Genomic DNA, 22,252 nt, shown 5'->3' on the forward strand with positions numbered 1-22,252 from the left:
CCCCTCAAGCCCTCCTTCCACTAAAACCACAGGGGTTTCAGGAATGACCTGGAAAGCGACGCCACCTCCACAGAAGGGGCCTGTTACGCTGGGCCAGTGAAATGAGCGCCTGGAAAGGGCGGTGCCATCGCCTCTTTCTTGAAGACGCTCAGGGCCACCACAGAAGGAAAAGGCAGCAGCCCTGGTCCCCAGTGTGAGGAAAAGACCAATAAGCTGGCATCACTGTCTGCCACTCAATCTGACTTCATAAAAGCCACCAGGGGCCATTTCTGTGTGGGGGAAGAGGCAGGTAGGAAAAGCCAAGTGCATCAGGCTCCCGGGCCTCAGCCAGAGCCCAGGCTTAGTGGCACCTGAAGCCAGCCCTGGTGCTGGTGCACTGTGCACACTTTATAAAATGGGGCCAGGTGTGGTGGCTCACGCCTGTGATCCCAGCATTTTGGGAGGCCGAGGCGGGTGGATTACTTGAGGTCAGGAGTTCGAGACCAGCCTGGCCAACATGGTGAAGCCCCTTCTCTGCTAAAAATACAAAAATTTTCTGGGCGTGGTGACGGGCACCTGTAATCCCAGCTACTCAGGAGGCTGAGGCAGGAGAATCGCTTGAACCCGGGAGGCAGAGGTTGCAGTGAGCCGAGATCATGCCATTGCACTCCAGCCTGGGTGACAGAGCGAGACTTTGTCTCTTAAAAAAAAAAAATGGACCTTGTGCCGGTTGTCTGGAGTGAACGTCCCCTGACTGCCCCATCATGTCAGTGGAGAACAGAGAGTCAGGCCCTGGGCTGGCAGGACACCCCCTCCTCTCCTGGGGGATTGAGAGCTATGGGTGGGGGCCTGCCTGGCAGCAGGTCCTCTGAGCTGGCTGGAGGTGTTTATTAATCCTGAGCTCCGGGGCTGGGGCCTCTCCGCTGAGCCTGCGCCTGCATGTGCACGTCTGTCTCCAGCCCTGTCTGTCCTGGCCCAGCTCCTTCCCTATCTGGGTGTGAGCGCCGCTGCGCTCCCCTGGGCATGTGGGTGTAACAAGTCCAAACCTTCTGTGGGAGTCGGGCAGGCTCGGCCCCGCCCTCAGGGCTGTGCCCTTTCCTCCCAGACTGGTTGTGCAGGAGGAGGCATGAGTGTGGCTGTTGTGGGTGCATGCGCGTCAGGCCTGGGACCCGGCCGCCCGCCCGCTGCCTCACCTGCAAGGAGGGGCCTCCCAGAAACTCCCTTCCCCAGTGCCCAGCTGCCCCACCTCGCCAGACTTAGCTGACCAGCCAGTGAGGACGCCCGCTGCCTCCCACCTGCCCTCCTGCCGCCTTTCGCCAGCCAAGCCCAGCCTGAGCCAGCACCTGCCTTTACGACCATGTTCAAGGGGCTGAGCAAAGTCTCCCAGGGGAAGGGGTCCCCCAAGGGCTCCCCCGCCAAGGGGTCCCCCAAAGGCTCCCCCAGCAAGCACAGCCGGTGAGTGGGACTGGGGGATGGGGAGCCGGGGAACTGGGGTGGGGGTGGTGCCAGGCCCAGGTCCTTGAGCCACCTGGCGGCGGCGGCGGCCCAGAGCCCAGGACCAGCCCCGTGCTGGCATTTGGTGTCCTGAGGCCAAAGGGCCCAGGGATGGACTCTCTCCCTGCCTTGGGAGCCGCAGGCCCAGGCAGAACTTCAGCCCTGGCGGGAGGCAGGGGATGGCCTGGGGCTCCCTACATCCTCTAAGGGGGCCTGAGGGCCACGGATTGAGGCCACTTCGCGGGAGAAGTTCTGGACAGGAGCCTGCACTGAGGCCCTCCTCTGCCAGAGGCCGGGAGACAGGAGAGCCTGGGAGACAGGAGAGCCTGGCTACCTGACTGCAGCTCTGCCCCAAGGCTCTACTTGGCTGGGATGACCCCTGGAGCCTGGGTACAGGGCATGAGGACTGAGGGGGCGGGGTGGGACCCCTGGGGTAGGGATGCAGGGGCTGTGCTGCCTCCTGCCTAAGCCACAGCCCTCCCCAGAGTTCTCACCCAGGGCCTTGTTGTATTGAAGAGTTAGGGGTTCATGGCCGGGCGCCGTGGCTCATGCCTATAATCCCCGAACTTCAGGAGACCAATGCGGGAGGATTCCTTGAGCCCAGGAGCTCGAGACCAGCCTGGGCAACATGGGGAGATCTCGTTTCTGTAAAAAAATAAAAATAAAAAATAGCCAGGCATGGTGGCTCGTGCCTATTGCTTGAGCCCAGGAGTTTGAGGCTGCAGTGAGCCATGATCACACCCTTGCGCTCCCGCCTGGGTGACAGACTGAGACTCTGTCTTTAAAAAAAAAAAAAAAAAAAATCCTGGCGCAATACCTCATGCCTGCAATCCTACAACTTTGGGAGGCCGAGGCGGGTAGATCACTTGAGCCCGGGAGTTCAAGACCAGCCTGGGCAACATGATGAAATCCCGTCTCTACAAAAAATATACAAAAATTATCTGGATGTAGTGGTGCATGCCTGTAGTCAGAGCTACTTGGGAGGCTGAGGTGAGAGGATCACTTGAGCCCGGGAAGTCGAGGCTGCAGTGAGCCGTGATCACTCCACTGCCCTCTAGCCTGGGTGACAGAGCAAGACCCTGTCTGTTAAAGCAAAATAGAGCTGGGGCTTCCTTTTCCAGTGGGTGTGGTGCAGGGGGCACTGGGCCTCCCTTGGACCACCCAGCTCTCTGGGGCCCAGCCTCAGCTCTCTGTGGATGGATTGGGCGGTGTTCTTCCCACTCACTGGCTTCAGCTCGTCTGCAGAGGAGGCGGCAGCCTGCCTGGGTCCAGGGTGTCGAGATGAGCTCAGGGATGAAAGGCTGGTGTGGGAGTGGGGGTGCCCATTACCCCGATAGGGATCAGGCACCAACAGACACCGAGGCTGGGCGTCTGGGCGGACGGGAAAGACAGCGGTTAAGACTCTCAGCTAACACTCTCGCTGAGTGACCTGTCCTCCCTGGGGCACCTGAGCCCCACCCAGGGTGGAGTGTGCAGCTCCCGGTGGGAGCAGCCATCCCAGGAGGCGGGACCTGGGGGGGGGGGGCGCCCAGGGCCCAGCACCTGCAGCTCCCACTGTCCAGGCAGGCTCCCCAGCAGTGCACTCCTGGCCTGGGGCAGCTCCGTCCTCAGGGCCCTGTTGGCTCTCACCTCACGTGCGATCCACTCGTTTGACATGAACTTGCTGAGCACTTACTGTATGCCAGGACTGTTCTAGGCACTGGAGATGTCACTGTAGACAGAACCAACAGGCCCCTGCCTTCAAGGCACTAGCCCTCTAGTGGGATAAAAACTAACACGTGCTGGGTGCCGACCCTGCACCAGGCCTGCACTGGACGTTTCAGACGGATAAATTCAATTAATGCTCACAATAGCCCTAAGGCATAGATATTTTTATTAAAATCCCGCTTTACAAGTGAGGAACCTCAGGCACAGAGAGGCTGAGTAACTTGCCCAAGGTCAAGTCCATCATATTTCTGATGGAGAAAGATGAAACCAGGCTGTCTTGGCCACAGAGTTCTTCCAGACTGCTGTGCCTCCACCAGCACTGTCCCTTTGCCTGGGGGGGCCCATCCTTTGACCCAGTTCAAGGCTTCTCCTGCCCCAGGATAATGATCCCCCATAAGGCACTGTGCTCATAAGGCTTGGACCAATCTGCCCTCTTTTAGGTCTGCTTGACCTTGTGACCTCCGCAGAGTGAGTGCATGCACACAGCAGGTGCTCTATGGAGGCTGCAGGGCGAATGCACAGAAAAAGCCCTGGGGTGGAAGCAAGGTTTCCCCTCCGCCCCTGACCATGTGACTCAGAGCAAGTCAGAGCCCAATCTGGGCTTTGAACCCTCAACTCTGGAGAATGTTAGGGTGCCCAGCAGTCTCTTGCGCCTGCCCCCCCTCCCCGGCTCCGACAGTGTGAGGCTCCTCTAGACGGCTACTGAAGCCAGCACGCTGGCAAAGCTCCCTGGGGTGGAGGAGGTATAGGGGAACACAGGGCTGGAGTGCGAGGAGGTGGGGGTGGGGGACATGCTGCTGCCTCCCTGCCCCAGCCAGCCCAACTGCCCCTCCCAGGGCCCAGCCAGGCTGGCTCAGGTGCTAGTGGCTGAGCCGGTGATTCACTGGCTCGGGGAGGGAAGTGGCAGGTAGCTGGGTGGGGTCGGGAACTCACTGCCAGCACAGCTGGCTGAGGCTGGGACACCGAGGCCGCCTGCCCCCCCAGCACCACACAGACCTGAGACCCTCACCTTTTGACCCCTCATGTGGCGGGGCAGTGCTAACACCCCCAACCAGGACTAGCTCACAGAGCCTTCTGCAGAGAGAGACCCCAAAGTCAGGGCAGTGAGCTAGGCTGTGGGGGCAGGATGGGGTGGAGGGAGGGCAGGGGATGCCACCTGGATGGGGCACAGAGGGGCCTCTTCCACCGAGCTACCCGCTGTCCCCTCCACACACCAGGGCTGCCACCCAGGAGCTGGCCCTTCTCATCTCCCGCATGCAAGCCAATGCCGACCAGGTGGAGCGGGACATCCTGGAGACACAGAAGAGGCTGCAGCAGGTGAGGCCCCGGCAGCAGTTGGCAGGGCGTGGACAGGCTGGGTGGCATGGGAGGCCCATCATCAGGCCTGGCACTCCCTGAGTGCCCCCTGGTGATGGTGAAGATGAGACAGATGACCTTTGTCCTGCACCGCCCATCCCCTAACACACGGTGGGAGAGAGGGCTCAGCTTCCTTCTTTTCTGGGCTCTCCTGTGTCCTTGTCACCTGCCCCACGGACACCCTGGGCCTGACCCTGTGCCTGGCATGGGCCTCGAAGTTGGCTAGCATAGCTGGGGTCCCAAAGTTGGGGCTCAGGCCCACAGTGATGGGCAGCAGGGGTGTGGGGGCTCTGGGCCCTGGCCAGTCTGCCCATCCCCTGCCCACAGGACCGGCTGAACAGTGAGCAGAGCCAGGCCCTGCAGCACCAGCAGGAGACAGGCCGCAGCCTGAAGGAGGCTGAGGTGCTGCTCAAGGACCTCTTCCTGGACGTGGACAAGGCCCGGCGGCTCAAGCACCCGCAGGCTGAGGAGATTGAGAAGGAGTGAGTGGGGCTGCGGCAGGGCTGGGGGTCCCTGGGGAAGACCCCGGCCCAGCCCTGACCTGCCGGCCACCTTCTTGACAGCATCAAGCAGCTGCACGAGCGGGTGACCCAGGAGTGTGCGGAGTACCGTGCCCTGTACGAGAAGATGGTGCTGCCCCCCGACGTGGGACCCAGGGTCGACTGGGCACGCGTGCTGGAGCAGAAACAGGTGAGGAGCTCAAAGTCACACCCCAGTGTGATCAGAGGGCGATACGGAACTGCATTTAATCCAGGGCCTGACTGTAGGCTTGAATAGTCAGGGTATAGGGGTGGCTCAGGGGTCTGGGCAGAGAGACAGCAGAGCAGACAGTGCAGTCAGGGAAGACTTCCTGCAGGAGGAGGTACATGAAGGGACCTCAGAGGGGTGAGAGGGCTCGGTTGGGCCAGGGTGAAGTAGTGAGGAGAGGACAATTCCAGAAAGAAGGAGCAAAGGTTCCTGCCAGGAGGAAGCCTGGGGTTCGACGGGAAGTGGGGATTTCTGGGCAGGTGGGCAGAGCCAGGCCATGGGGCATTCTGATCCCTGGTTGAGGAGTTGTGCTTTGATGCCACACAGAAGGGGTGTCATCATGACAATAGAGGGACAGTGGGGAAGGGCCCGGCTGGAGCAGGGCATTCTGAGGGCCCTAGAGCTTGGCTGGAGGTGTCCAGGCAGGAAGCACTGAGGCTGGGTCACAGACAAGGCAGGATGGAGCTGGAGACTTCTCAGAGGCTGAGCCCAGCGTCTGGGAACCAGTGGGACTCAGAGGCCACTGCAGAATGGCCTCGCCCCTGGGGGAGCTGCAGGGCATGCACCCGGGCTGCTCCCAGGCTCGTCCACACTCTGCCCAAATGACCAAGTCCACTTCTCCGGGTGGGAGGCGTGTGGGGTTCTCTGGCTCCCCCCCGCGGTCCTGTGGGGACTGAGCCGCCGGCTCTCCTGCAGAAGCAGGTCTGCGCAGGCCAGTACGGGCCGGGCATGGCGGAGCTGGAGCAACAGATCGCCGAGCACAACATCCTGCAGAAGGAGATCGACGCCTATGGGCAGCAGCTGCGGAGCCTCGTGGGGCCGGTAGGTGAGCCGGGAGGATGTCACATCCGGGGCCAGCCCCAGCCTGTTTCTCCAGTCAGAGCCGGAGCTAGATCGGCTGGGCCCTGGGGATAGGGGTGGGTGGGGTATGGCTGGCCCAGATCTTAGGGGGCCGTCTCTCCCTGCACCCCACCTCTCACGGGCTTGTTTCTCCCCTTGGTCGAGGCAGGATGCAGCCACCATCCGGAGCCAATACCGAGACCTACTGGTGAGCAGGAGGGAGGGTCGGGCAGGGTGGCTGCGGGTGGGCCTGGGTGGCCGCCCGGACCCTGCCCGGGGCCAGTGTTCCTGAGCACGGCCCAATGGCGCCTTTTGCCCCCCACTGTCTCCCCACCCTGCTGCTGCTGGCGGCGGGTCCTGAGCACAGAAGGCGGCGTCGTGGCGCGGGCAGAGCCTGGGCAGCCTGTACACGCACCTCCAGGGCTGCACGCGGCAGCTGAGCACCCTGGCGGAGCAGCAGCGCCGCATCCTGCAGCAGGACTGGAGCGACCTCATGGCCGACCCTGCGGGCGTGCGGCGGGAGTACGAGGTCGGCTGGCAGAGGTTGGGGCCAGGTGGCGGCGGCCAGGGCCGTCCTGGTCCTCACCGCCGCGCCCCACCCGACTCGCCCCCAGCACTTCAAGCAGCACGAGCTGCTGAGCCAGGAGCAGAGCGTGAACCAGCTGGAGGACGACGGCGAGCGCATGGTGGAGCTGCGGCACCCCGCGGTGGGGCCCATCCAGGTGCGCTCGGGCAGGGCGAGAGTGAGAAGGGACGTGGTGGGCGGGGAAGGGGGGGAGGTAGGGCGGACGTGGGGGGGGCGTGGTCCGAGGGCTCCATGCTGCCGTACCCAGGCCCACCAGGAGGCCCTGAAGATGGAGTGGCAGAACTTCCTGAACCTGTGCATCTGCCAGGAGACCCAGCTGCAGCACGTGGAGGACTACCGCCGGGTGAGCCCTCAGGCAGGCGGCAGGGGCGGCAGGGGCGGCAGGGGCGGCAGGGGCGGGAGGTCCCACAGCACCCCTGCCCACAGGAGAGGCACTGCACCTCTCAACTAGACAGAGCTGGCAGGGCGCGGTGGCTCACACCTGTAATCCCAGCACTTTGGGAGGCCGAGGCTGGTGGATCACTTGAGGTCAGGAGTTCGAGATCAGCCTGGCCAACATGGTGAAACCCTGTCTCTACTAAAAATACCAAAATTAGCCAGTTGTGGTGGCGCGCGCCTGTAATCCCAGCTACTCAGGAGGCTGAGGCAGGAGAATCGCTTGAACCCAGGAGGCGGAGGTTGCAGTGGGCCGAGATTGGTCCACTGCACTCCAGCCTGGGTGACAGAGAGAGACTCCACCTCAAAAATAAAATAAAATAGAGCTGTGTGGTTGCCACTTGGTCCCAGAGGGAAAGAAAGGCATGGGCACATTCTCAATAGGGTGAAGCGGTTCCCAGGGGGGTGAAAATTGGTTCTTACTAGCAGAAAAATATCTTAACTCTTTTTATGCATGAAGTCCAGATCCACATACAGCACCTAAGCTGTATACAGCATATCTGTGGTATTAAAATTTCGTGGGGGCCAGGTGTGGTGGCTCACATCTGTAATTCCAGCACTTTGGGAGGCCGAGCCAGGAGAATTGCTTGACCCCAGTAGTTCCAGACCAGCCTGGGCAACATAGCAAGACCCTGTCTCTATACAAATAGATACATCTCTATCAAAATAAATAAATAAAATTTTATGGGGATGAGGTGGGGGGAAATTAAATAAAATATTTCTTAAAAGGCTCTTTAGGAGAGTAATAATGAAAAAAAAAAACGGTTGAGAAACCCTGATATAATATGCAACTGGGATTTGGGGGCAGATAATGTTTCATACATTTTCCTATAGAACCACAAGACTGTGATCACACACGTTGACAGAAATTCCGTAAAAGCACCTGGAATGCTTCTTTAAAGCACAGCTTCTTCTCCGGGGCTGGGACAAGTGCAGCTCCAATACCCTCTGTCCCAGCAAGAAAGACTTCAGGTGCTGGAGGGAGGCAGGTGACGGTGCCCTTCATTTGTGCAGGAAGGACGAAGACCAAGTGTTTTATGACCCACTTAAAAAAATTAAGTTCAGTGCACGAATAAGACCCCATTTGCAAGAGCACACCAGTGATAAAAGGTCCTGCCGCCTGGGTAGGAAAAAGAAAGACCGACCAGAGTAGGGGAGAGTGACAGTTTAGGTTTAGCTGGTTTAAGTTTATCTGGTTTAAGTTTAACTGGTTTGTGTTTAGCTGGTTTAGGTTTAGCTGGTTTAGGTTTATCTGGTTTAAGTTTATCTGGTTTGTGTTTGGCTGGTTTAGGTTTAGCTGGTTTCGGTTTAGGTGGTTTGTGTTTAGCTGGTTTAGATTTAGCTGGTTTAAGTTTAGCTGGTTTAGGTTTACCTGGCTTAGATTTTTCTGGTTTAGGTTTAGCTGATTTGTGTTTAGTTGGTTTAGGTTTAGCTGGCTTAGCGGTTACTGGTTTAGTTTAGCTGTTTCACATTTATCTGGTTTGTGTTTATCTGGTTTGTGTTTAGCTGGTTTAGGTTTAGCTGCTTTGTGTTTAGCTGGCTTAGGTTTAGCTGGCTTAGGTTCAGCTGGTTTGTAGGGTCAGTGGGCAGCAGGTTGCACCAGGCTCTGCCCTTGACCACCCAGTGAACTCAGTTCCAGGAAGAGGCCGACTCAGTCAGCCAGACCCTGGCGAAGCTCAACTCCAACTTGGATGCCAAGTACAGCCCTGCACCTGGGGGCCCCCCTGGCGCCCCCACAGAGCTGCTGCAACAGCTGGAGGTGAGACAACCCCACCAGGCCATCTGCACCCCACTTCTGGGAATTGGTCCTGTTCATCTTTCTGGGCCTCACCCCTTCTGCCTTGGTACCTAGTCCTATCCCAAGCCCTGGCCTGGGTGCTGGCGGGGGGGTTTACTCTAGCAGGAGGCTGGCCAGGTACCAGCAAGCTCCTCCCACCTCTGGACGTCAGTTTCCTCATTTGCAGTGGGACAAGGGCAGCCTGGGAGAGCTCTGAGGCCTGTCTAGCTTCTGCTCGGTGGCCTGGGTGATGCTGTGCCATCCCCCTCGGTGCAACTAGCAGATCCCAGGATCCTAGGTCCCCCAGAGAGGGGCTCCTTTTACTTTGCTGACTTAGAGACCCCTGCCTTCATGAAGGCCAGCCTCTAGGCCTTTTGAAAGACAGGTATGGTGTGGCCAGTCTCCAATGCAGCCTGGCCTGAGTCCCCCACTGCCTGGGTCCCCGGCAGGCAGAGGAAAAACGGCTGGCCATCACCGAGAGGACCGCTGGGGACCTGCAGCAGCGAAGCCGGGATGTGGCCCCTCTGCCACAGCGAAGAAACCCACCTCAGCAGCCCCTGCATGTGGACAGCATCTGTGACTGGGACTCAGGAGAAGTGTGAACTCCCCCACCTCACCCCTGCTGCCATCCAGCCCCACCCAACCCATCCCCTGCCCCTGCCCAAGCCCATCCCTGCTCCATCCCCAGCTGTCTCCTGCGCCCACTTTTGCCCTACTCCTTCCCTTGACCCAGACCCTCCTCTCTCCAAGTCCTGTCCTGCCTCTTTTCTACCCCAGCACCTCCCACCCTACTCTTGTCCCTGTTCCAGCTGCTGTCCCCATTTGTCTCTGTCCCCAGCCCCTACTCTGCCCTGGCCTTGGCCCCCTGCCCCTGAGCCCTCAGGAGCTGCTCCCTTTCTGTGCCCCCAGGTGCAGCTGCTGCAGGGTGAGCGGTATAAGCTGGTAGATAACACTGACCTGCACACCTGGGTCGTGCAGGGCCCTGGTGGGGAGACCAAGCGTGCTCCCGCTGCCTGCTTCTGCATCCCAGCACCAGACCCTGATGCTGTGGCCAGGGCCTCCCGGTAGGTTTGTGTAGGGATACTCAGGGGCAGGCTGTGGGCAGAGCAGGCCGGCCCTGCGTTGTCCAAGCCCATGGCCCAACAGACCCCTGCTCAAAGGCTGGCCTTCACCTGAAGCTGCGTCTACTGGGGCTGGGGAGGGAGAGAGGCAGAGTGGGGACCTCTTTCTTCAATCTCCTCTTCGTTCTAGGCTGGCCTCAGAGCTGCAGGCCCTGAAGCAGAAATTGGCCACAGTCCAGAGCCGCCTGAAGGCCAGTGCTGTGGAGTCTCTTCGGCCCAGCAAGCAGGGTACCCAGGGTGGCCCGGGGAGAGGTGGCTGTGGGGCTAGAAGGAGTAGATTCCGACTTCCGACTGGTCTGTGATGGGCAGGGGTCGCCTTGGGTTAGGGACCATCACTCTGGGGATTTCATCTCTGGGGTGGCCCTGCCCATCCCCTCCACCCTACCCTGACAGGACCCTCTGTGGGCACCTGGTGGGGGCACCTATCTGGCAGTCTGGAGATAGGCCCTGGGACCTCACCAGCACCTCTGCCTCCAGCTCCATCTGGCTCGGACCCGGCCAACCCACAGGCCCAGAAGCTCCTGACACAGATGACCCGGCTGGATGGAGACCTGGGACAGATACAGAGGCAGGTGCTGGCCTGGGCGCGGGCCCCGCTGAGCCGCACCACACCCCTGGAGGACCTGGAGGGCCGCATCCACAGCCATGAGGTGGGTGAGCAGCGGGAAGGGGCAGCTGGGATGAGAAGCGGCCCGGCCCTGGTGCTCACACTTGAGGGAGGTGAGGCAAGTGCAGGAGCAGTGGCTGGGACGGAGGTGGAGAAGGGTGTGGACAGACTCGGGCTCAGACAAGCTGGTTCCCCTCCTGGCTCCTCCACTGACCAGCTCCGGGATCTTGGACTACATAACTCTCTGGGCCTTGGTTTCCTCATCCCTGAAGTAGATGTAATAATGCCCAGCTCACCTGATCATTCAGGAAGGTTCCAGTAGGGCCCAATGTCAACACCCCAGGAGGTATTCTGGTGAAGCTCCTGAAATAGCAAGGAAGACTGGAGAATCTTAGGAAGAGATGTCCCCTGGCTGCAAGGGGGTGCCTACCTGGGGAGGTTGCAGCATTGTGTAAACTCCTTACCCAAGAACAGCAAGCTCTCTATCACGTGGACTCAACACTCCCAAAAGTGCTCAGAGTGAAACCCACACCAGGCCGCAGTCTGGATTATCCTTCCAAACCAGTTTCTTTTCTTTTCTTGAGACAAAGTCTCCTGCATCACCCAGGCTGGAGTGCAGTGGCACGATCTCGGCTCACTGCAACTTCTGCCTCCCAGGTTCAAGCAATTCTCCTGCCTCAACCTCCGGAGTAGCTGGGATTACAGGCACACACCATCATGCCCAACTAATTTTTGTATTTTTAGTAGAGACGGGGTTTCACCATGTTGGCCAGGCTGATGTCGAACTCCTGACCTTAAGGGATCCACCCATCTTGGCCTCCCAGAGTGCTGGGATTACAGGCGTGAGCCACCGCACCTGGTCTGTTTTTTGTTTTATGAGATGGGGTCTCACTTTGTCACCCAGGCTGGAGTGCAGTGGTGTGCAATGGTATAATCTCAGCTCACTGCAACCTCCACCTCCCAGGCTTGAGTGATCCTCCCACCTCAGCCTCCCGAGTAGTTGGGACCACAGGTGTAACACTGAGCCCAGCTAATTTTTTTGGTAGAGATGGGGTTTTGCCATGTTGCCCAGGCTGGTCTCAAACTCCTGAGCTCAAGCAATCCTCCTGCGTTGGCCTCCCAAAGTGCTACGATTACAGGCATGAGCTACTGCACTTGGCCATATTATTATTATTTTGAGACGGGGTCTTGCTTTGTTGCCCAGGCTGGAGGGCCAGTGGCATGATCAAGGCTCACTGTAGCCTCAACCTCCTGGTCTCAAACAATCCCCCTGTCTTCACCTCCCAAGAAGCTGGGTCCTTAGGTTCTGAAGTCATAGCATCTGCCACATCAGCGGTGTTGGGATCCAGGAGAAGCCCAGTTAGACTGGGCGGTGGGTGGTGCCTGGTGCAGAGTCAGCACTGCTCGGTGATGGACCAGGCAGATGAGTGAATAACTGATGAAAGAATGAGGGCAACAGTCCCTAGTGGGCAGAGCCAGGGCTTTGGCTGGAGCGACAGGGCCAGCGGACCTGACGGTCTTGTGAACAGGACAGTGACATGAAGATGACTGTAGGTAACAGTATGCCTGGTGCTTGCTGCTGAGCTCAGGACACAGGCTCTTGTGTCATCTTCCCATCAATCATTTTTTTTTATTTATTTTATTTTTTTGAGATGGAGTCTTGCTCTTGTCTGCCAGGCTGGAGTGCAGCGGCGTGATCTCAGCTTGCTGCAACCCCCACCTCCTGGGATTCAAGCAATTCTCCTGCCTCAGCCTCCTGGGTAGCTGGGATTACAGGTGCGCGCTGCTACGGCCGGCTAATTTTTGTATTTTTAGTAGAGACAGGGTTTTGCCATGTTGGCCAGGCTGGTCTCGATCTCCTGACCTCAAGCAACCCACCCGCCTTGGCCTCCCAAAGTGCTAGGATTACAGGTGTGAGCCACTGCGCCCGGCTCCTCCTATCAATCATTTTGTAGATGAGGAGACTGAGGGTCAGACAGTTTGCTCTGCCCCAGGTCATCCACAGAGGAACGAGTGGCGCCAGGACTGAACGCAGTTCTCTGGCCTGAGCCCAAGCATGTACCCACCACACTCTACTGCCTCCATGGGCGCAGAGTTAGGGTATCCTGGTAGAAGAGTCGGGCGGAACCCACCTGCCCAGAGATCCCTGACCCCGCCCCTCTTTAGGGCACAGCCCAGCGCCTGCAGAGCCTGGGAACGGAGAAGGAGACAGCCCAGAAGGAGTGCGAGGCGTTTCTGTCCACGCGGCCTGTGGGCCCCGCTGCCCTGCAGCTGCCCGTAGCCCTCAACAGCGTGAAGAACAAGTTCAGCGACGTGCAGGTTCTGTGCAGCCTCTACGGGGAGAAGTGAGTGCTCTGGGGACAGGGCAGCCACGCAGGGCAGCAGCGTGTGGCCCAGGGAGTGTCTGAGCCTTGCCTCCTCTGCGGCAGAGCCAAGGCTGCCCTGGGTCTGGAGCGGCAGATCCAGGATGCGGACAGGGTCATCCGAGGCTTCGAGGCCACCCTGGTGCAGGAGGCCCCCATCCCTGCTGAACCGGGGGCTCTGCAGGAGAGGGTCAGCGAGCTGCAGGTAAGGGACCAGCCGGGGCCTCCTGGTGTCAGGGGAACCCAGCATTCAGGGGCGGGTGGGTGGACCCGGCGTCTCCCCAGCCACGAGGGTGCACGGCTGCGTCCCCTCCTCCTGCAGCGCCAGCGGAGGGAGCTGCTGGAACAGCAGACCTGCGTGCTGCGGCTACACCGCGCGCTGAAGGCCTCGGAGCACGCATGCGCTGCCCTGCAGAACAACTTCCAGGAGTTCTGCCAAGACCTGCCTCGCCAGCAGCGCCAAGTGCGAGCTCTCACCGACCGCTACCACGCCGTAGGGGACCAGCTGGACCTGCGGTGAGCGACTGGGTCCTCGGGGCACAGGGTGTGGGCTGGTGCAGAGCCAGGCATTGCTGTCTACAAGCTGTGTGATCCTGGGCTAGTGACTTCACGTCTCTGAAGCTGTTTCCTCATCTCTAAAATGGGATAACAACAGCACTTACCTCCCAGGGTGGTGCCTGGTAGAGACTGTCCCATCTCTGAATTCCCAGGGTCAGGGAGTGGGGATCTGCACAGCAGGCCACTCGGGCCTCCTGACCTGCCCCCAGGAGGAGGCTCCCATCAGCCTCCCTGTGCACCTGCCCCTGTCCCCAGAGGGCAGGTCTTATCTCTGTTCTGGGCCTCGTCCTCCTGCAGGGAGAAGGTGGTGCAGGATGCCGCCCTCACCTACCAGCAGTTCAAGAACTGCAAGGATAACCTGAGCTCCTGGCTGGAGCACCTGCCCCGCAGCCAGGTGCGGCCCAGCGACGGCCCCAGCCAGATCGCCTACAAGCTGCAGGCGCAGAAGGTGAGGCTGGGGCAGGGACAGCTGCCTGTGCCCATGTGGCCCCCTAGTGGCCAAAGCTCAGAAGCGCTCTAAGGGGCTTCAAAGCCCAGGCCACGGAGGCCTTGGGCCCCTTCCCTGGCCTCCAGCTGAAATGCTCCTCTTTGCCCACAGACGGGGCCAGCCCATCTCTGTCTGGCCCGACTGGGGCAGTGGGATTTACAAGCTCAGGCCACAGAGCCCTGAGGGTTCCGGCCACTACTGCATCTTCCTCATACGCATCAAGCCCCTGCCATGTACCAGGCAATGTGTTCACTGGGGTACAACCCTGCACCCTGGCAGCTCCCAGTCTGGTGGGGGAGGTCTGTGATGCCGACAAGCATTGGTGGGAGAAGCTGGAGTGCTGTGGGTGCCCCCAGGCTGGACACCCATGGGGGTCAGGATCGGTGGTGTGGGAGGAAGCAAGTGTAGCCGGGGGAGGGATGAAATGTCCCATGCAGAGGGCATGGCAGTCAGGGGAAAGGAGGGGGACTCAGGGGCGAGGGCGACCAGATGGGCAGACCACACAGGCCCTTCCGGCACGGGATCCAGGCTGCACTCTCTCCTGCGGCCCCCAGAAGCTGCTGGGGAGGGGATGCTTCCAGGCCAGTGTTTAGAAGCTGGCTCTGGCTGCCGAGTAGAGAATGACTAAGAGGGTGGGAATGAAGACACGGAGGCCCACGAGGAGCCAGGGTGGAAATCCAGGGGAGAGAGAGTGGTGGCCTGGCCGGGGAAGGGACCATGGCACAGGGCGAGGTGGGCAGATCTGAGATAGAGATGGCAGAATTAGGTGGACTTGGTGACTGCTTGAAGGGGACAGTGAGTGAGATGGACGGGGCCTGGTGATGCCCAGGGTTCTGTTGGGTACAACTGGGAAGAGGGGGCACCTCCACTTGAGGCGGGAACACAGGGAACAGAGCATATTTGGGGAGAGGCATGGGGCCGGCTGGGCCATGCTGAAATGAGGTGGCCAGGACAGCCGAGAGCAGCGGGGAGGTGGACGTAGGCATATGGGAGGGAACTGGGGCTGGGGGTTCCCCTAGGAGCTCGTGAGAGCAAAGATGGGTCTGGGACTGCCAGAAAATTAGAATATCTGGGGAGAGAGTAGGGAGGTGACATTGGGAAGGGGGCCTGGGACAGAGATTCTCAGCCCTGGCTGCAAACTAGAATCTCCCAGAGAGCTTTTAAAACATCCCCAGGCCAGGACCCCTCCCCAGACCAAATAAATTGGATTATTGTGGTCAGAGCATCAGTATATTAAGTTCCCAGGTGAATAAAAGTGGGCATCCCGTGTTGAGAACTTTCCAATTGGAGCCATGGTTCTGGATGAGCTGTAGCAGCATCACCTGGGGACTTGTCAGAAATATGAATTCTCAGGCCAGGCGTGGTGGTTCACGCGTGTAATCCCAGCACTTTGGGAGGCCGAGGCGGGCGGATCACGAGGTCAGGAGATCGAGACCATCCTGGCTAACACGGTGAAACCCCGTCTCTACTAAAACTACAAAAAATTAGCCGGGCGTGGTGGTGGGCGCCTGTAGTCCCAGCTACTCGAGAGGCTGAGGCAGGAGAATGGTGTGAATCCAGGAGGCGGAGCTTGCAGTGAGCCCGGATAGCGCCACCGCACTCCAGCCTGGGCGACACAGCGAGACTCCGTCTCAAAAAAAAAAAAAAAAAAAAAAGAAATACGAATTCTCAGGGCCACCCGGACCTGCTGGATCTGATGTGCAGGTGGGCCCCGCATGCCTGCCTGCCTCCCACAGGCCCCAGGTGATGCTGGCAGATACTACTGTGCTAGAATGCAACTCTGAGGGGCACAAGGCCAAAGAAAGGTGGCTCACGCCTGTAATCCCAGCACTTTGGGAGGCCGAGGCTGGCGGATCACCTGAGGTCAGGAGTTCGAGACCAGCCTGGCCAACATGGCGAAACCCCATCTCTACTAAAAATATAAAAATTAGCCTGGCATGGTGGCAGGCACCTGTCATCCCAGCTACTCAGGAAGCTGAGGCGTGAAAATCGCTTGAACCCAGGAGGCTGCTGTGAGCCGAGATCACGCACTCCAACCTGGGTGACAGAGCGAGACTCGGTCTCAAAAAAAAAAAAAAAGGAAAGAAAGGGATTCTGCCAAGGTGCCTCGGAGAGGAAGGAGGAAAAGCAGAGAGAATGATGTCAGGGAAAGGAGGGAGTTTGGCCCAGGTCTCCCTCCCTGCCCTTTCTTGTCCCTGGGAGGCAGCTCTGCCTGACTGTGGCCCTGGAGGCACTGGCTAGAGGAGAGTCAGGGTGATTGGCATTTCCTGGCCTCCTGACTCTGGGTTCTTCCCTGGCAGAGGCTGACGCAGGAGATCCAGAGCCGAGAGCGGGACAGGGCCACAGCATCCCGCCTCTCCCAGGCCCTGCAGGCAGCGCTCCAGGTAAGCAGCTTGCCTTCAGCTTGCCCCTCTCCATGTATCACCCTTGTCCCTCTTCCAGCCCTATCCCCCACACCCAGCCTCCCCCACTGGCTGCCAGCCTGCTGTCCTTTCCTCCCTGCTCAGGACTATGAGCTCCAGGCAGACACCTACCGCTGCTCTTTGGAGCCTACCCTGGCAGTGTCAGCCCCCAAGAGACCCCGAGTGGCTCCCCTGCAGGAAAGCATCCAAGCCCAGGTGAGATGGGACCTGGCGGGGCTCAGTGGACCTTGACACCAGCTCTGTAGGCTCCAAGGCAGGAGCTGACTCTGCCCTTCCCCTCTCCCTCTGCCCTCTCCAGGAGAAGAACCTTGCAAAGGCCTATACTGAGGTTGCAGCAGCACAGCAGCAGCTGCTCCAGCAGCTGGAGTTTGCTAGAAAAATGCTGGAGAAGGTACACAGACAACACCTACAGCTTTCCCACAATAGCCAGGAATAACCAGGAATGCCCACTCCATTCCCAAAATGCCAGGCTGTCACCCTGGTAGTCTCCCTTCCTCCTCTCCCTCCTGCCTGCAGCCCCTGGGCAGCTCTGGCTGCTGGAGAGGGGAGCGGATTCCGGCCACCCAGTTTTCTCTCCAGCAGCTCTTACAGGCTGGTGTCCATCCCAGGGTTAGGCCCTGGAGATGGCATTCATGGCCACTGGGCATCCTCCAATGGGACAAGACCTCTAACCCCAGAGAGCAGAGAAAATCCCCTAGAGCTTCACCCTCAGCCACCTGGCTCTCCACCTTCGGCCTACACACCCTCAAGCCAGAACTTCTCCAGGACTCCTGGTGACTTGCCAGCTTTTCTGTTACCCTCGGCCACAGTCAGGGTCCCTGGATGGAAGGGGAAAAGGGAGAGGTTCTGGAGGGACAGGGAGAACCTGTCCTGTTTGCACTTTTTTTTTTTTTTTTTTTTTTTGAGACGGAGTCTCGCTCTATCACCAAGGCTGGAGTGCAGTGGCACAATCTCAGCTCACTGCAACCTCCGCCTCCCTGGTTCAAGCGATTCTCCTGCCTCGGCCTCCTGAGTAACTGGGATTACAGGCATGCGTCACCACGCCCAGCTAATTTTTTGGATTTTTAGTAGAGATGGGGTTTCACTATGTTGATCAGGCTGGTCTCGAACTCCTGACCTCAGGTGATCCGCCCACCTTGGCCTCCCAAAGTGTTGGGATTAAAGGCATCAGCCATCGCACCTGGCCCTTATTTGCGCTTTCTAATGCAAACCAGGCCTGCACACTGCCTTGGGTCCTAAAATCATTGCATTGACTGGGTCTTCTCAAAATCCTATATCCAAGCATCTTAGGTCTTCAGCTCCACCTCTGAGGACCCACTGGGGAGTCTCAGGAAACAGGGAGGGGTCTTTCATCTCAGGAAAAACATGGAGCTCCTATCTCCACCGCCCACCCCTTGCTCTACCCTTCTTCCTCTCTGCAGAAGGAGCTCAGTGAGGACATCCGAAGGACCCATGATGCAAAGCAGGGCTCCGAGAGCCCTGCCCAAGCAGGGAGAGAGTCAGAGGCCCTGAAGGCCCAGCTGGAAGAGGAGAGGAAGCGGGTGGCCCGGGTGCAGCATGAGCTGGAGGCGCAGAGGAGCCAACTGCTGCAGCTGAGGACCCAGCGGCCCTTGGAGAGGCTGGAGGAGAAGGAAGTGGTGGAGTTCTACCGGGACCCCCAGCTGGAGGGCAGCCTGTCCAGGGTGAAGGCCCAGGTGGAGGAGGAGGGAAAGCGGCGGGCTGGCCTGCAGGCAGACCTGGAAGTGGCAGCCCAGAAGGTCGTGCAGCTGGAAAGCAAGAGGAAGACCATGCAGCCTCATCTGCTGACCAAGGAGGTCACCCAGGTGGAGAGGGACCCCGGCCTGGACAGCCAGGCGGCCCAGCTCAGGGTCCAGATCCAGCAGCTCCGCGGGGAGGATGCCGTCATCTCGGCCCGGCTGGAAGGGCTGAAGAAGGAGCTACTGGCCCTTGAGAAGAGGGAGGTGGACGTGAGGGAGAAGGTCGTGGTGAAAGAGGTGGTCAAGGTGGAGAAGAATCTGGAAATGGTCAAGGCAGCCCAGGCTCTGAGGCTGCAGATGGAGGAGGATGCTGCGCGGAGGAAGCAGGCGGAGGAGGCTGTGGCCAAGCTGCAGGCTCGCATGCAAGACCTGGAGCGGGCTATCAGCTCGGTGGAGCCCAAGGTCATCGTGAAGGAGGTGAAGAAGGTGGAGCAGGACCCAGGGCTCCTCCAGGAGTCCTCCAGGCTGAGGAGCCTCCTCGAGGAGGAGAGGACCAAGAATGCGACGCTGGCCAGGGAGCTGAGCGACCTGCACAGCAAGTACAGCGTGGTGGAGAAGCAGAGGCCCAAAGTGCAGCTCCAGGAGCGCGTCCACGAGATCTTCCAGGTGGATCCGGAGACAGAGCAGGAGATCACTCGGCTCAAGGCCAAGCTGCAGGAGATGGCGGGCAAGAGGAGCGGTGTGGAGAAGGAGGTGGAGAAGCTGCTGCCCGACCTGGAGGTCCTGCGGGCCCAGAAGCCCACGGTGGAGTACAAGGAGGTGACCCAGGAGGTGGTGAGGCATGAGAGGAGCCCCGAGGTGCTGCGTGAGATCGACCGCCTGAAGGCTCAGCTCAACGAGCTCGTCAACAGCCACGGGCGCTCCCAGGAGCAGCTCATCCGCCTGCAGGGTGAGCGCGACGAGTGGAGGCGCGAGCGGGCCAAGGTGGAGACCAAGACGGTGAGCAAGGAGGTGGTGCGCCACGAGAAGGACCCGGTGCTGGAGAAAGAAGCAGAGCGGCTCCGCCAGGAGGTGCGGGAGGCGGCCCAGAAGAGGCGGGCCGCGGAGGACGCGGTGTACGAGCTGCAGAGCAAGCGCCTGTTGCTGGAGAGGAGGAAGCCCGAGGAGAAGGTGGTGGTGCAGGAGGTGGTGGTCACCCAGAAGGACCCGAAGCTGCGCGAGGAGCACAGCCGGCTGAGCGGGAGCCTGGATGAGGAGGTGGGCCGGCGGCGCCAGCTAGAGCTTGAGGTGCAGCAGCTGCGGGCCGGCGTGGAGGAGCAGGAGGGCCTGCTCAGCTTCCAGGAGGACCGCAGCAAGAAGCTGGCCGTGGAGAGGGAGCTGCGGCAGCTGACCTTGAGGATCCAGGAGCTCGAGAAGCGGCCTCCCACGGTGCAGGAGAAGATCATCATGGAGGAAGTGGTCAAGCTGGAGAAGGACCCGGACCTGGAGAAGTCCACGGAAGCCCTGCGGCGGGACCTGGACCAGGAGAAGACCCAGGTAACCGAGCTGAATCGGGAGTGCAAGAACCTGCAGGTCCAGATTGACGTCCTCCAGAAAGCCAAATCGCAGGAGAAGACCATCTACAAGGAAGTGATCCGGGTGCAGAAGGACCGCGTCCTGGAAGATGAGCGGGCCCGCGTGTGGGAGATGCTCAACAGGGAGCGCATGGCCCGGCAGGCCCGGGAGGAGGAGGCACGGCGCCTGCGGGAGCGCATTGACCGGGCCGAGACACTGGGGAGAACCTGGTCCCGGGAGGAGTCCGAGCTGCAGAGGGCCCGGGACCAGGCCGACCAGGAGCGTGGGCGGCTGCAGCAGGAGCTGCGGGCTCTGGAGAGGCAGAAGCAGCAGCAGACACTGCAGCTGCAGGAGGAGTCGAAGCTGCTCAGCCAGAAGACGGAGAGCGAGCGACAAAAGGCGGCCCAGCGGGGCCAGGAGCTCTCACGGCTAGAGGCGGCCATCCTCCGCGAGAAGGACCAGATCTACGAGAAGGAGCGGACGCTCCGGGACCTCCACGCCAAGGTGAGCCGGGAGGAGCTCAGCCAGGAGACCCAGACGCGAGAGACCAACCTTTCCACCAAGATCTCCATCCTGGAACCCGAGACGGGGAAGGACATGTCCCCATACGAAGCCTACAAGAGGGGCATCATCGACAGGGGCCAGTACTTGCAGCTGCAGGAGCTCGAGTGTGACTGGGAGGAGGTCACCACCTCGGGGCCCTGTGGGGAGGAGTCTGTGCTCCTGGACCGCAAGAGCGGGAAGCAGTACTCCATCGAGGCCGCCCTCCGCTGCCGGCGCATCTCTAAGGAGGAGTACCATCTGTACAAGGACGGCCACCTGCCCATCTCCGAGTTTGCGCTGCTTGTAGCTGGGGAGACCAAGCCAAGTTCCTCACTCTCCATCGGCTCTATCATCTCCAAGTCCCCGCTCGCCTCCCCGGCCCCCCAGAGCACCAGTTTCTTCTCTCCCAGCTTCTCTCTCGGGCTCGGTGATGACAGCTTCCCTATCGCCGGGATCTATGACACAACCACAGACAACAAGTGCAGCATCAAGACGGCCGTGGCCAAGAACATGCTGGACCCCATCACTGGGCAGAAGCTACTGGAGGCCCAGGCGGCCACAGGGGGCATCGTGGACCTGCTCAGCCGTGAGCGCTACTCTGTGCACAAGGCGATGGAGAGGGGCCTGGTCGAGAACACCTCCACACAGAGGCTGCTCAACGCCCAGAAGGCCTTCACCGGCATCGAGGACCCCGTCACCAAGAAGAGGCTGTCGGTGGGCGAGGCCGTCCAGAAGGGCTGGATGCCCCGGGAGAGCGTGCTCCCACACCTGCTGGTGCAACACCTGACCGGGGGGCTCATCGACCCCAAGAGGACAGGCCGCATCCCCATCCAGCAGGCCCTCCTCTCCGGGATGATCAGTGAAGAGCTGGCCCAGCTCCTGCAGGACGAGTCCAGCTACGAGAAGGATTTGACAGACCCCATCTCCAAGGAACGGCTGAGCTACAAGGAGGCCATGGGCCGCTGCCGCAAAGACCCCCTGAGCGGCCTGCTGCTCCTGCCAGCGGCACTGGAGGGGTACCGCTGCTACCGCTCCGCCTCCCCCACCGTCCCGCACTCCCTTCGCTGACACGGGCCAAGCAGCCAGTGGGGAAGTGCGTGTGTTGGGCCAGGTAGGATACGTACACCTCTTGCCTCAGAGCAGCCTCATCCCAGGCAGTGGGGCTTCTCTCTGTCCAACCACTGTTTTATTATTTTACTAACATGGTGATGGGCTCCCTCCCCTAACCTTGGTGCCTGATCCATCCCCAGACCAGGACAGCAGCCACTCAGTTCTTCCTCCACCTCCACCCAGTGATCCCAATAAACGAATTCTGTCTCCCCATGCCATGTGGTGTCCCATTCATTCACATTTGAGAGTGCAGGACCCATGTGTCTGGGGGATGAGTGCAAGGACAGCGTTGCTCAAGTCCTTGCCTGGGCGGACGTGCTCAATTTGCCTGCCTGGGAAACAGGCATCCTCGGAGGGCTGTGCCTCCTTGAGTGTGGGGCAGGGATGCGGTGGCAGGTCATGGAAAGAGATTATGGTTTAAAATCACTAAAGGAGGCCGGGCACAGTGGCTCACACCTGTAATCCCAGCATTTAGGGAGGCCAAGGCGGGTGGATCCGAGGTCAGGAGTTCGAGACCAGCCTGAAGAACATGGTGAAACCCCGACTCTACTAAAAATACAAAAATTAGCTGGGTGTGGTGGTGGGCACCTAAAATCCCCGCTACTCAGGAGGCTGAGGCAGGAGAATCACTTGAACCTGGGAGGCGGACGTTCCAGTGAGCAGAGATCACGCCACTGCACTCTACCCTGGGCAACAGGGTAGACCTGAGACAGCGAGACTCCATCTCAAAAAAAAAAAAAAAAGAAAAAAAAAAATGGGGGCTTGGTGGCATATGCCTGTAATCCCAGCTACTCGGGAGACTGAGGCAGGAGAACTGCTTGAACCCATGAGGCAGAGGTTGCAGTGAGCTGAGATTATGTCACTGCAC

General features: G+C 59.9%; 1 protein-coding gene across 3 annotated transcripts; it reads left to right on the plus strand.

The window, feature by feature from the left end:
* Positions 1–1,083: 1,083 nt before the first annotated feature.
* Positions 1,084–21,688, plus strand: EVPL (envoplakin). Of its 3 annotated transcripts, none has more exons than XM_031010624.3 (22): positions 1,084–1,434; positions 4,398–4,497; positions 4,864–5,018; positions 5,100–5,226; positions 5,980–6,105; positions 6,293–6,331; positions 6,491–6,652; positions 6,738–6,845; positions 6,957–7,052; positions 8,778–8,903; positions 9,371–9,517; positions 9,831–9,985; positions 10,173–10,270; positions 10,520–10,692; positions 12,816–12,994; positions 13,079–13,217; positions 13,335–13,528; positions 13,868–14,018; positions 16,358–16,441; positions 16,565–16,675; positions 16,779–16,871; positions 17,902–21,682. In XM_031010624.3, the coding sequence occupies exons 1-22, from the start codon at positions 1,337–1,339 to the stop codon at positions 21,340–21,342; spliced, it is 6,102 nt and encodes a 2,033-aa protein (XP_030866484.3). In that variant the 5' UTR covers positions 1,084–1,336; the 3' UTR covers positions 21,343–21,682. The 3 variants fall into 3 exon arrangements, with proteins under 3 accessions (XP_030866484.3, XP_055244846.2, XP_055244847.2); XM_055388871.2 differs by having other exon boundaries at positions 1,135–1,434; positions 10,173–10,336; positions 17,902–21,688; XM_055388872.2 differs by lacking the exon at positions 6,491–6,652 and having other exon boundaries at positions 1,135–1,434; positions 17,902–21,679.
* Positions 21,689–22,252: the final 564 nt, after the last annotated feature.

This window comes from Gorilla gorilla, chromosome 4 (genome assembly GCF_029281585.2).
Source record: "Gorilla gorilla gorilla isolate KB3781 chromosome 4, NHGRI_mGorGor1-v2.1_pri, whole genome shotgun sequence".
Taxonomy (NCBI): domain Eukaryota; kingdom Metazoa; phylum Chordata; class Mammalia; order Primates; family Hominidae; genus Gorilla; species Gorilla gorilla.

Excerpts from the sequence above, each read along its gene's own strand:
- EVPL (XM_055388871.2), top strand. The coding sequence starts at position 1,337 with ATGTTCAAGGGGCTGAGCAAAGTCTCCCAGGGGAAGGGGTCCCCCAAG. Across the intron at positions 4,498-4,863 it reads CACAGAAGAGGCTGCAGCAG|GACCGGCTGAACAGTGAGCA; the intron begins GTGAGGCCCCGG and ends CCCTGCCCACAG. Across the intron at positions 14,019-16,357 it reads ACAAGCTGCAGGCGCAGAAG|AGGCTGACGCAGGAGATCCA; the intron begins GTGAGGCTGGGG and ends CTTCCCTGGCAG.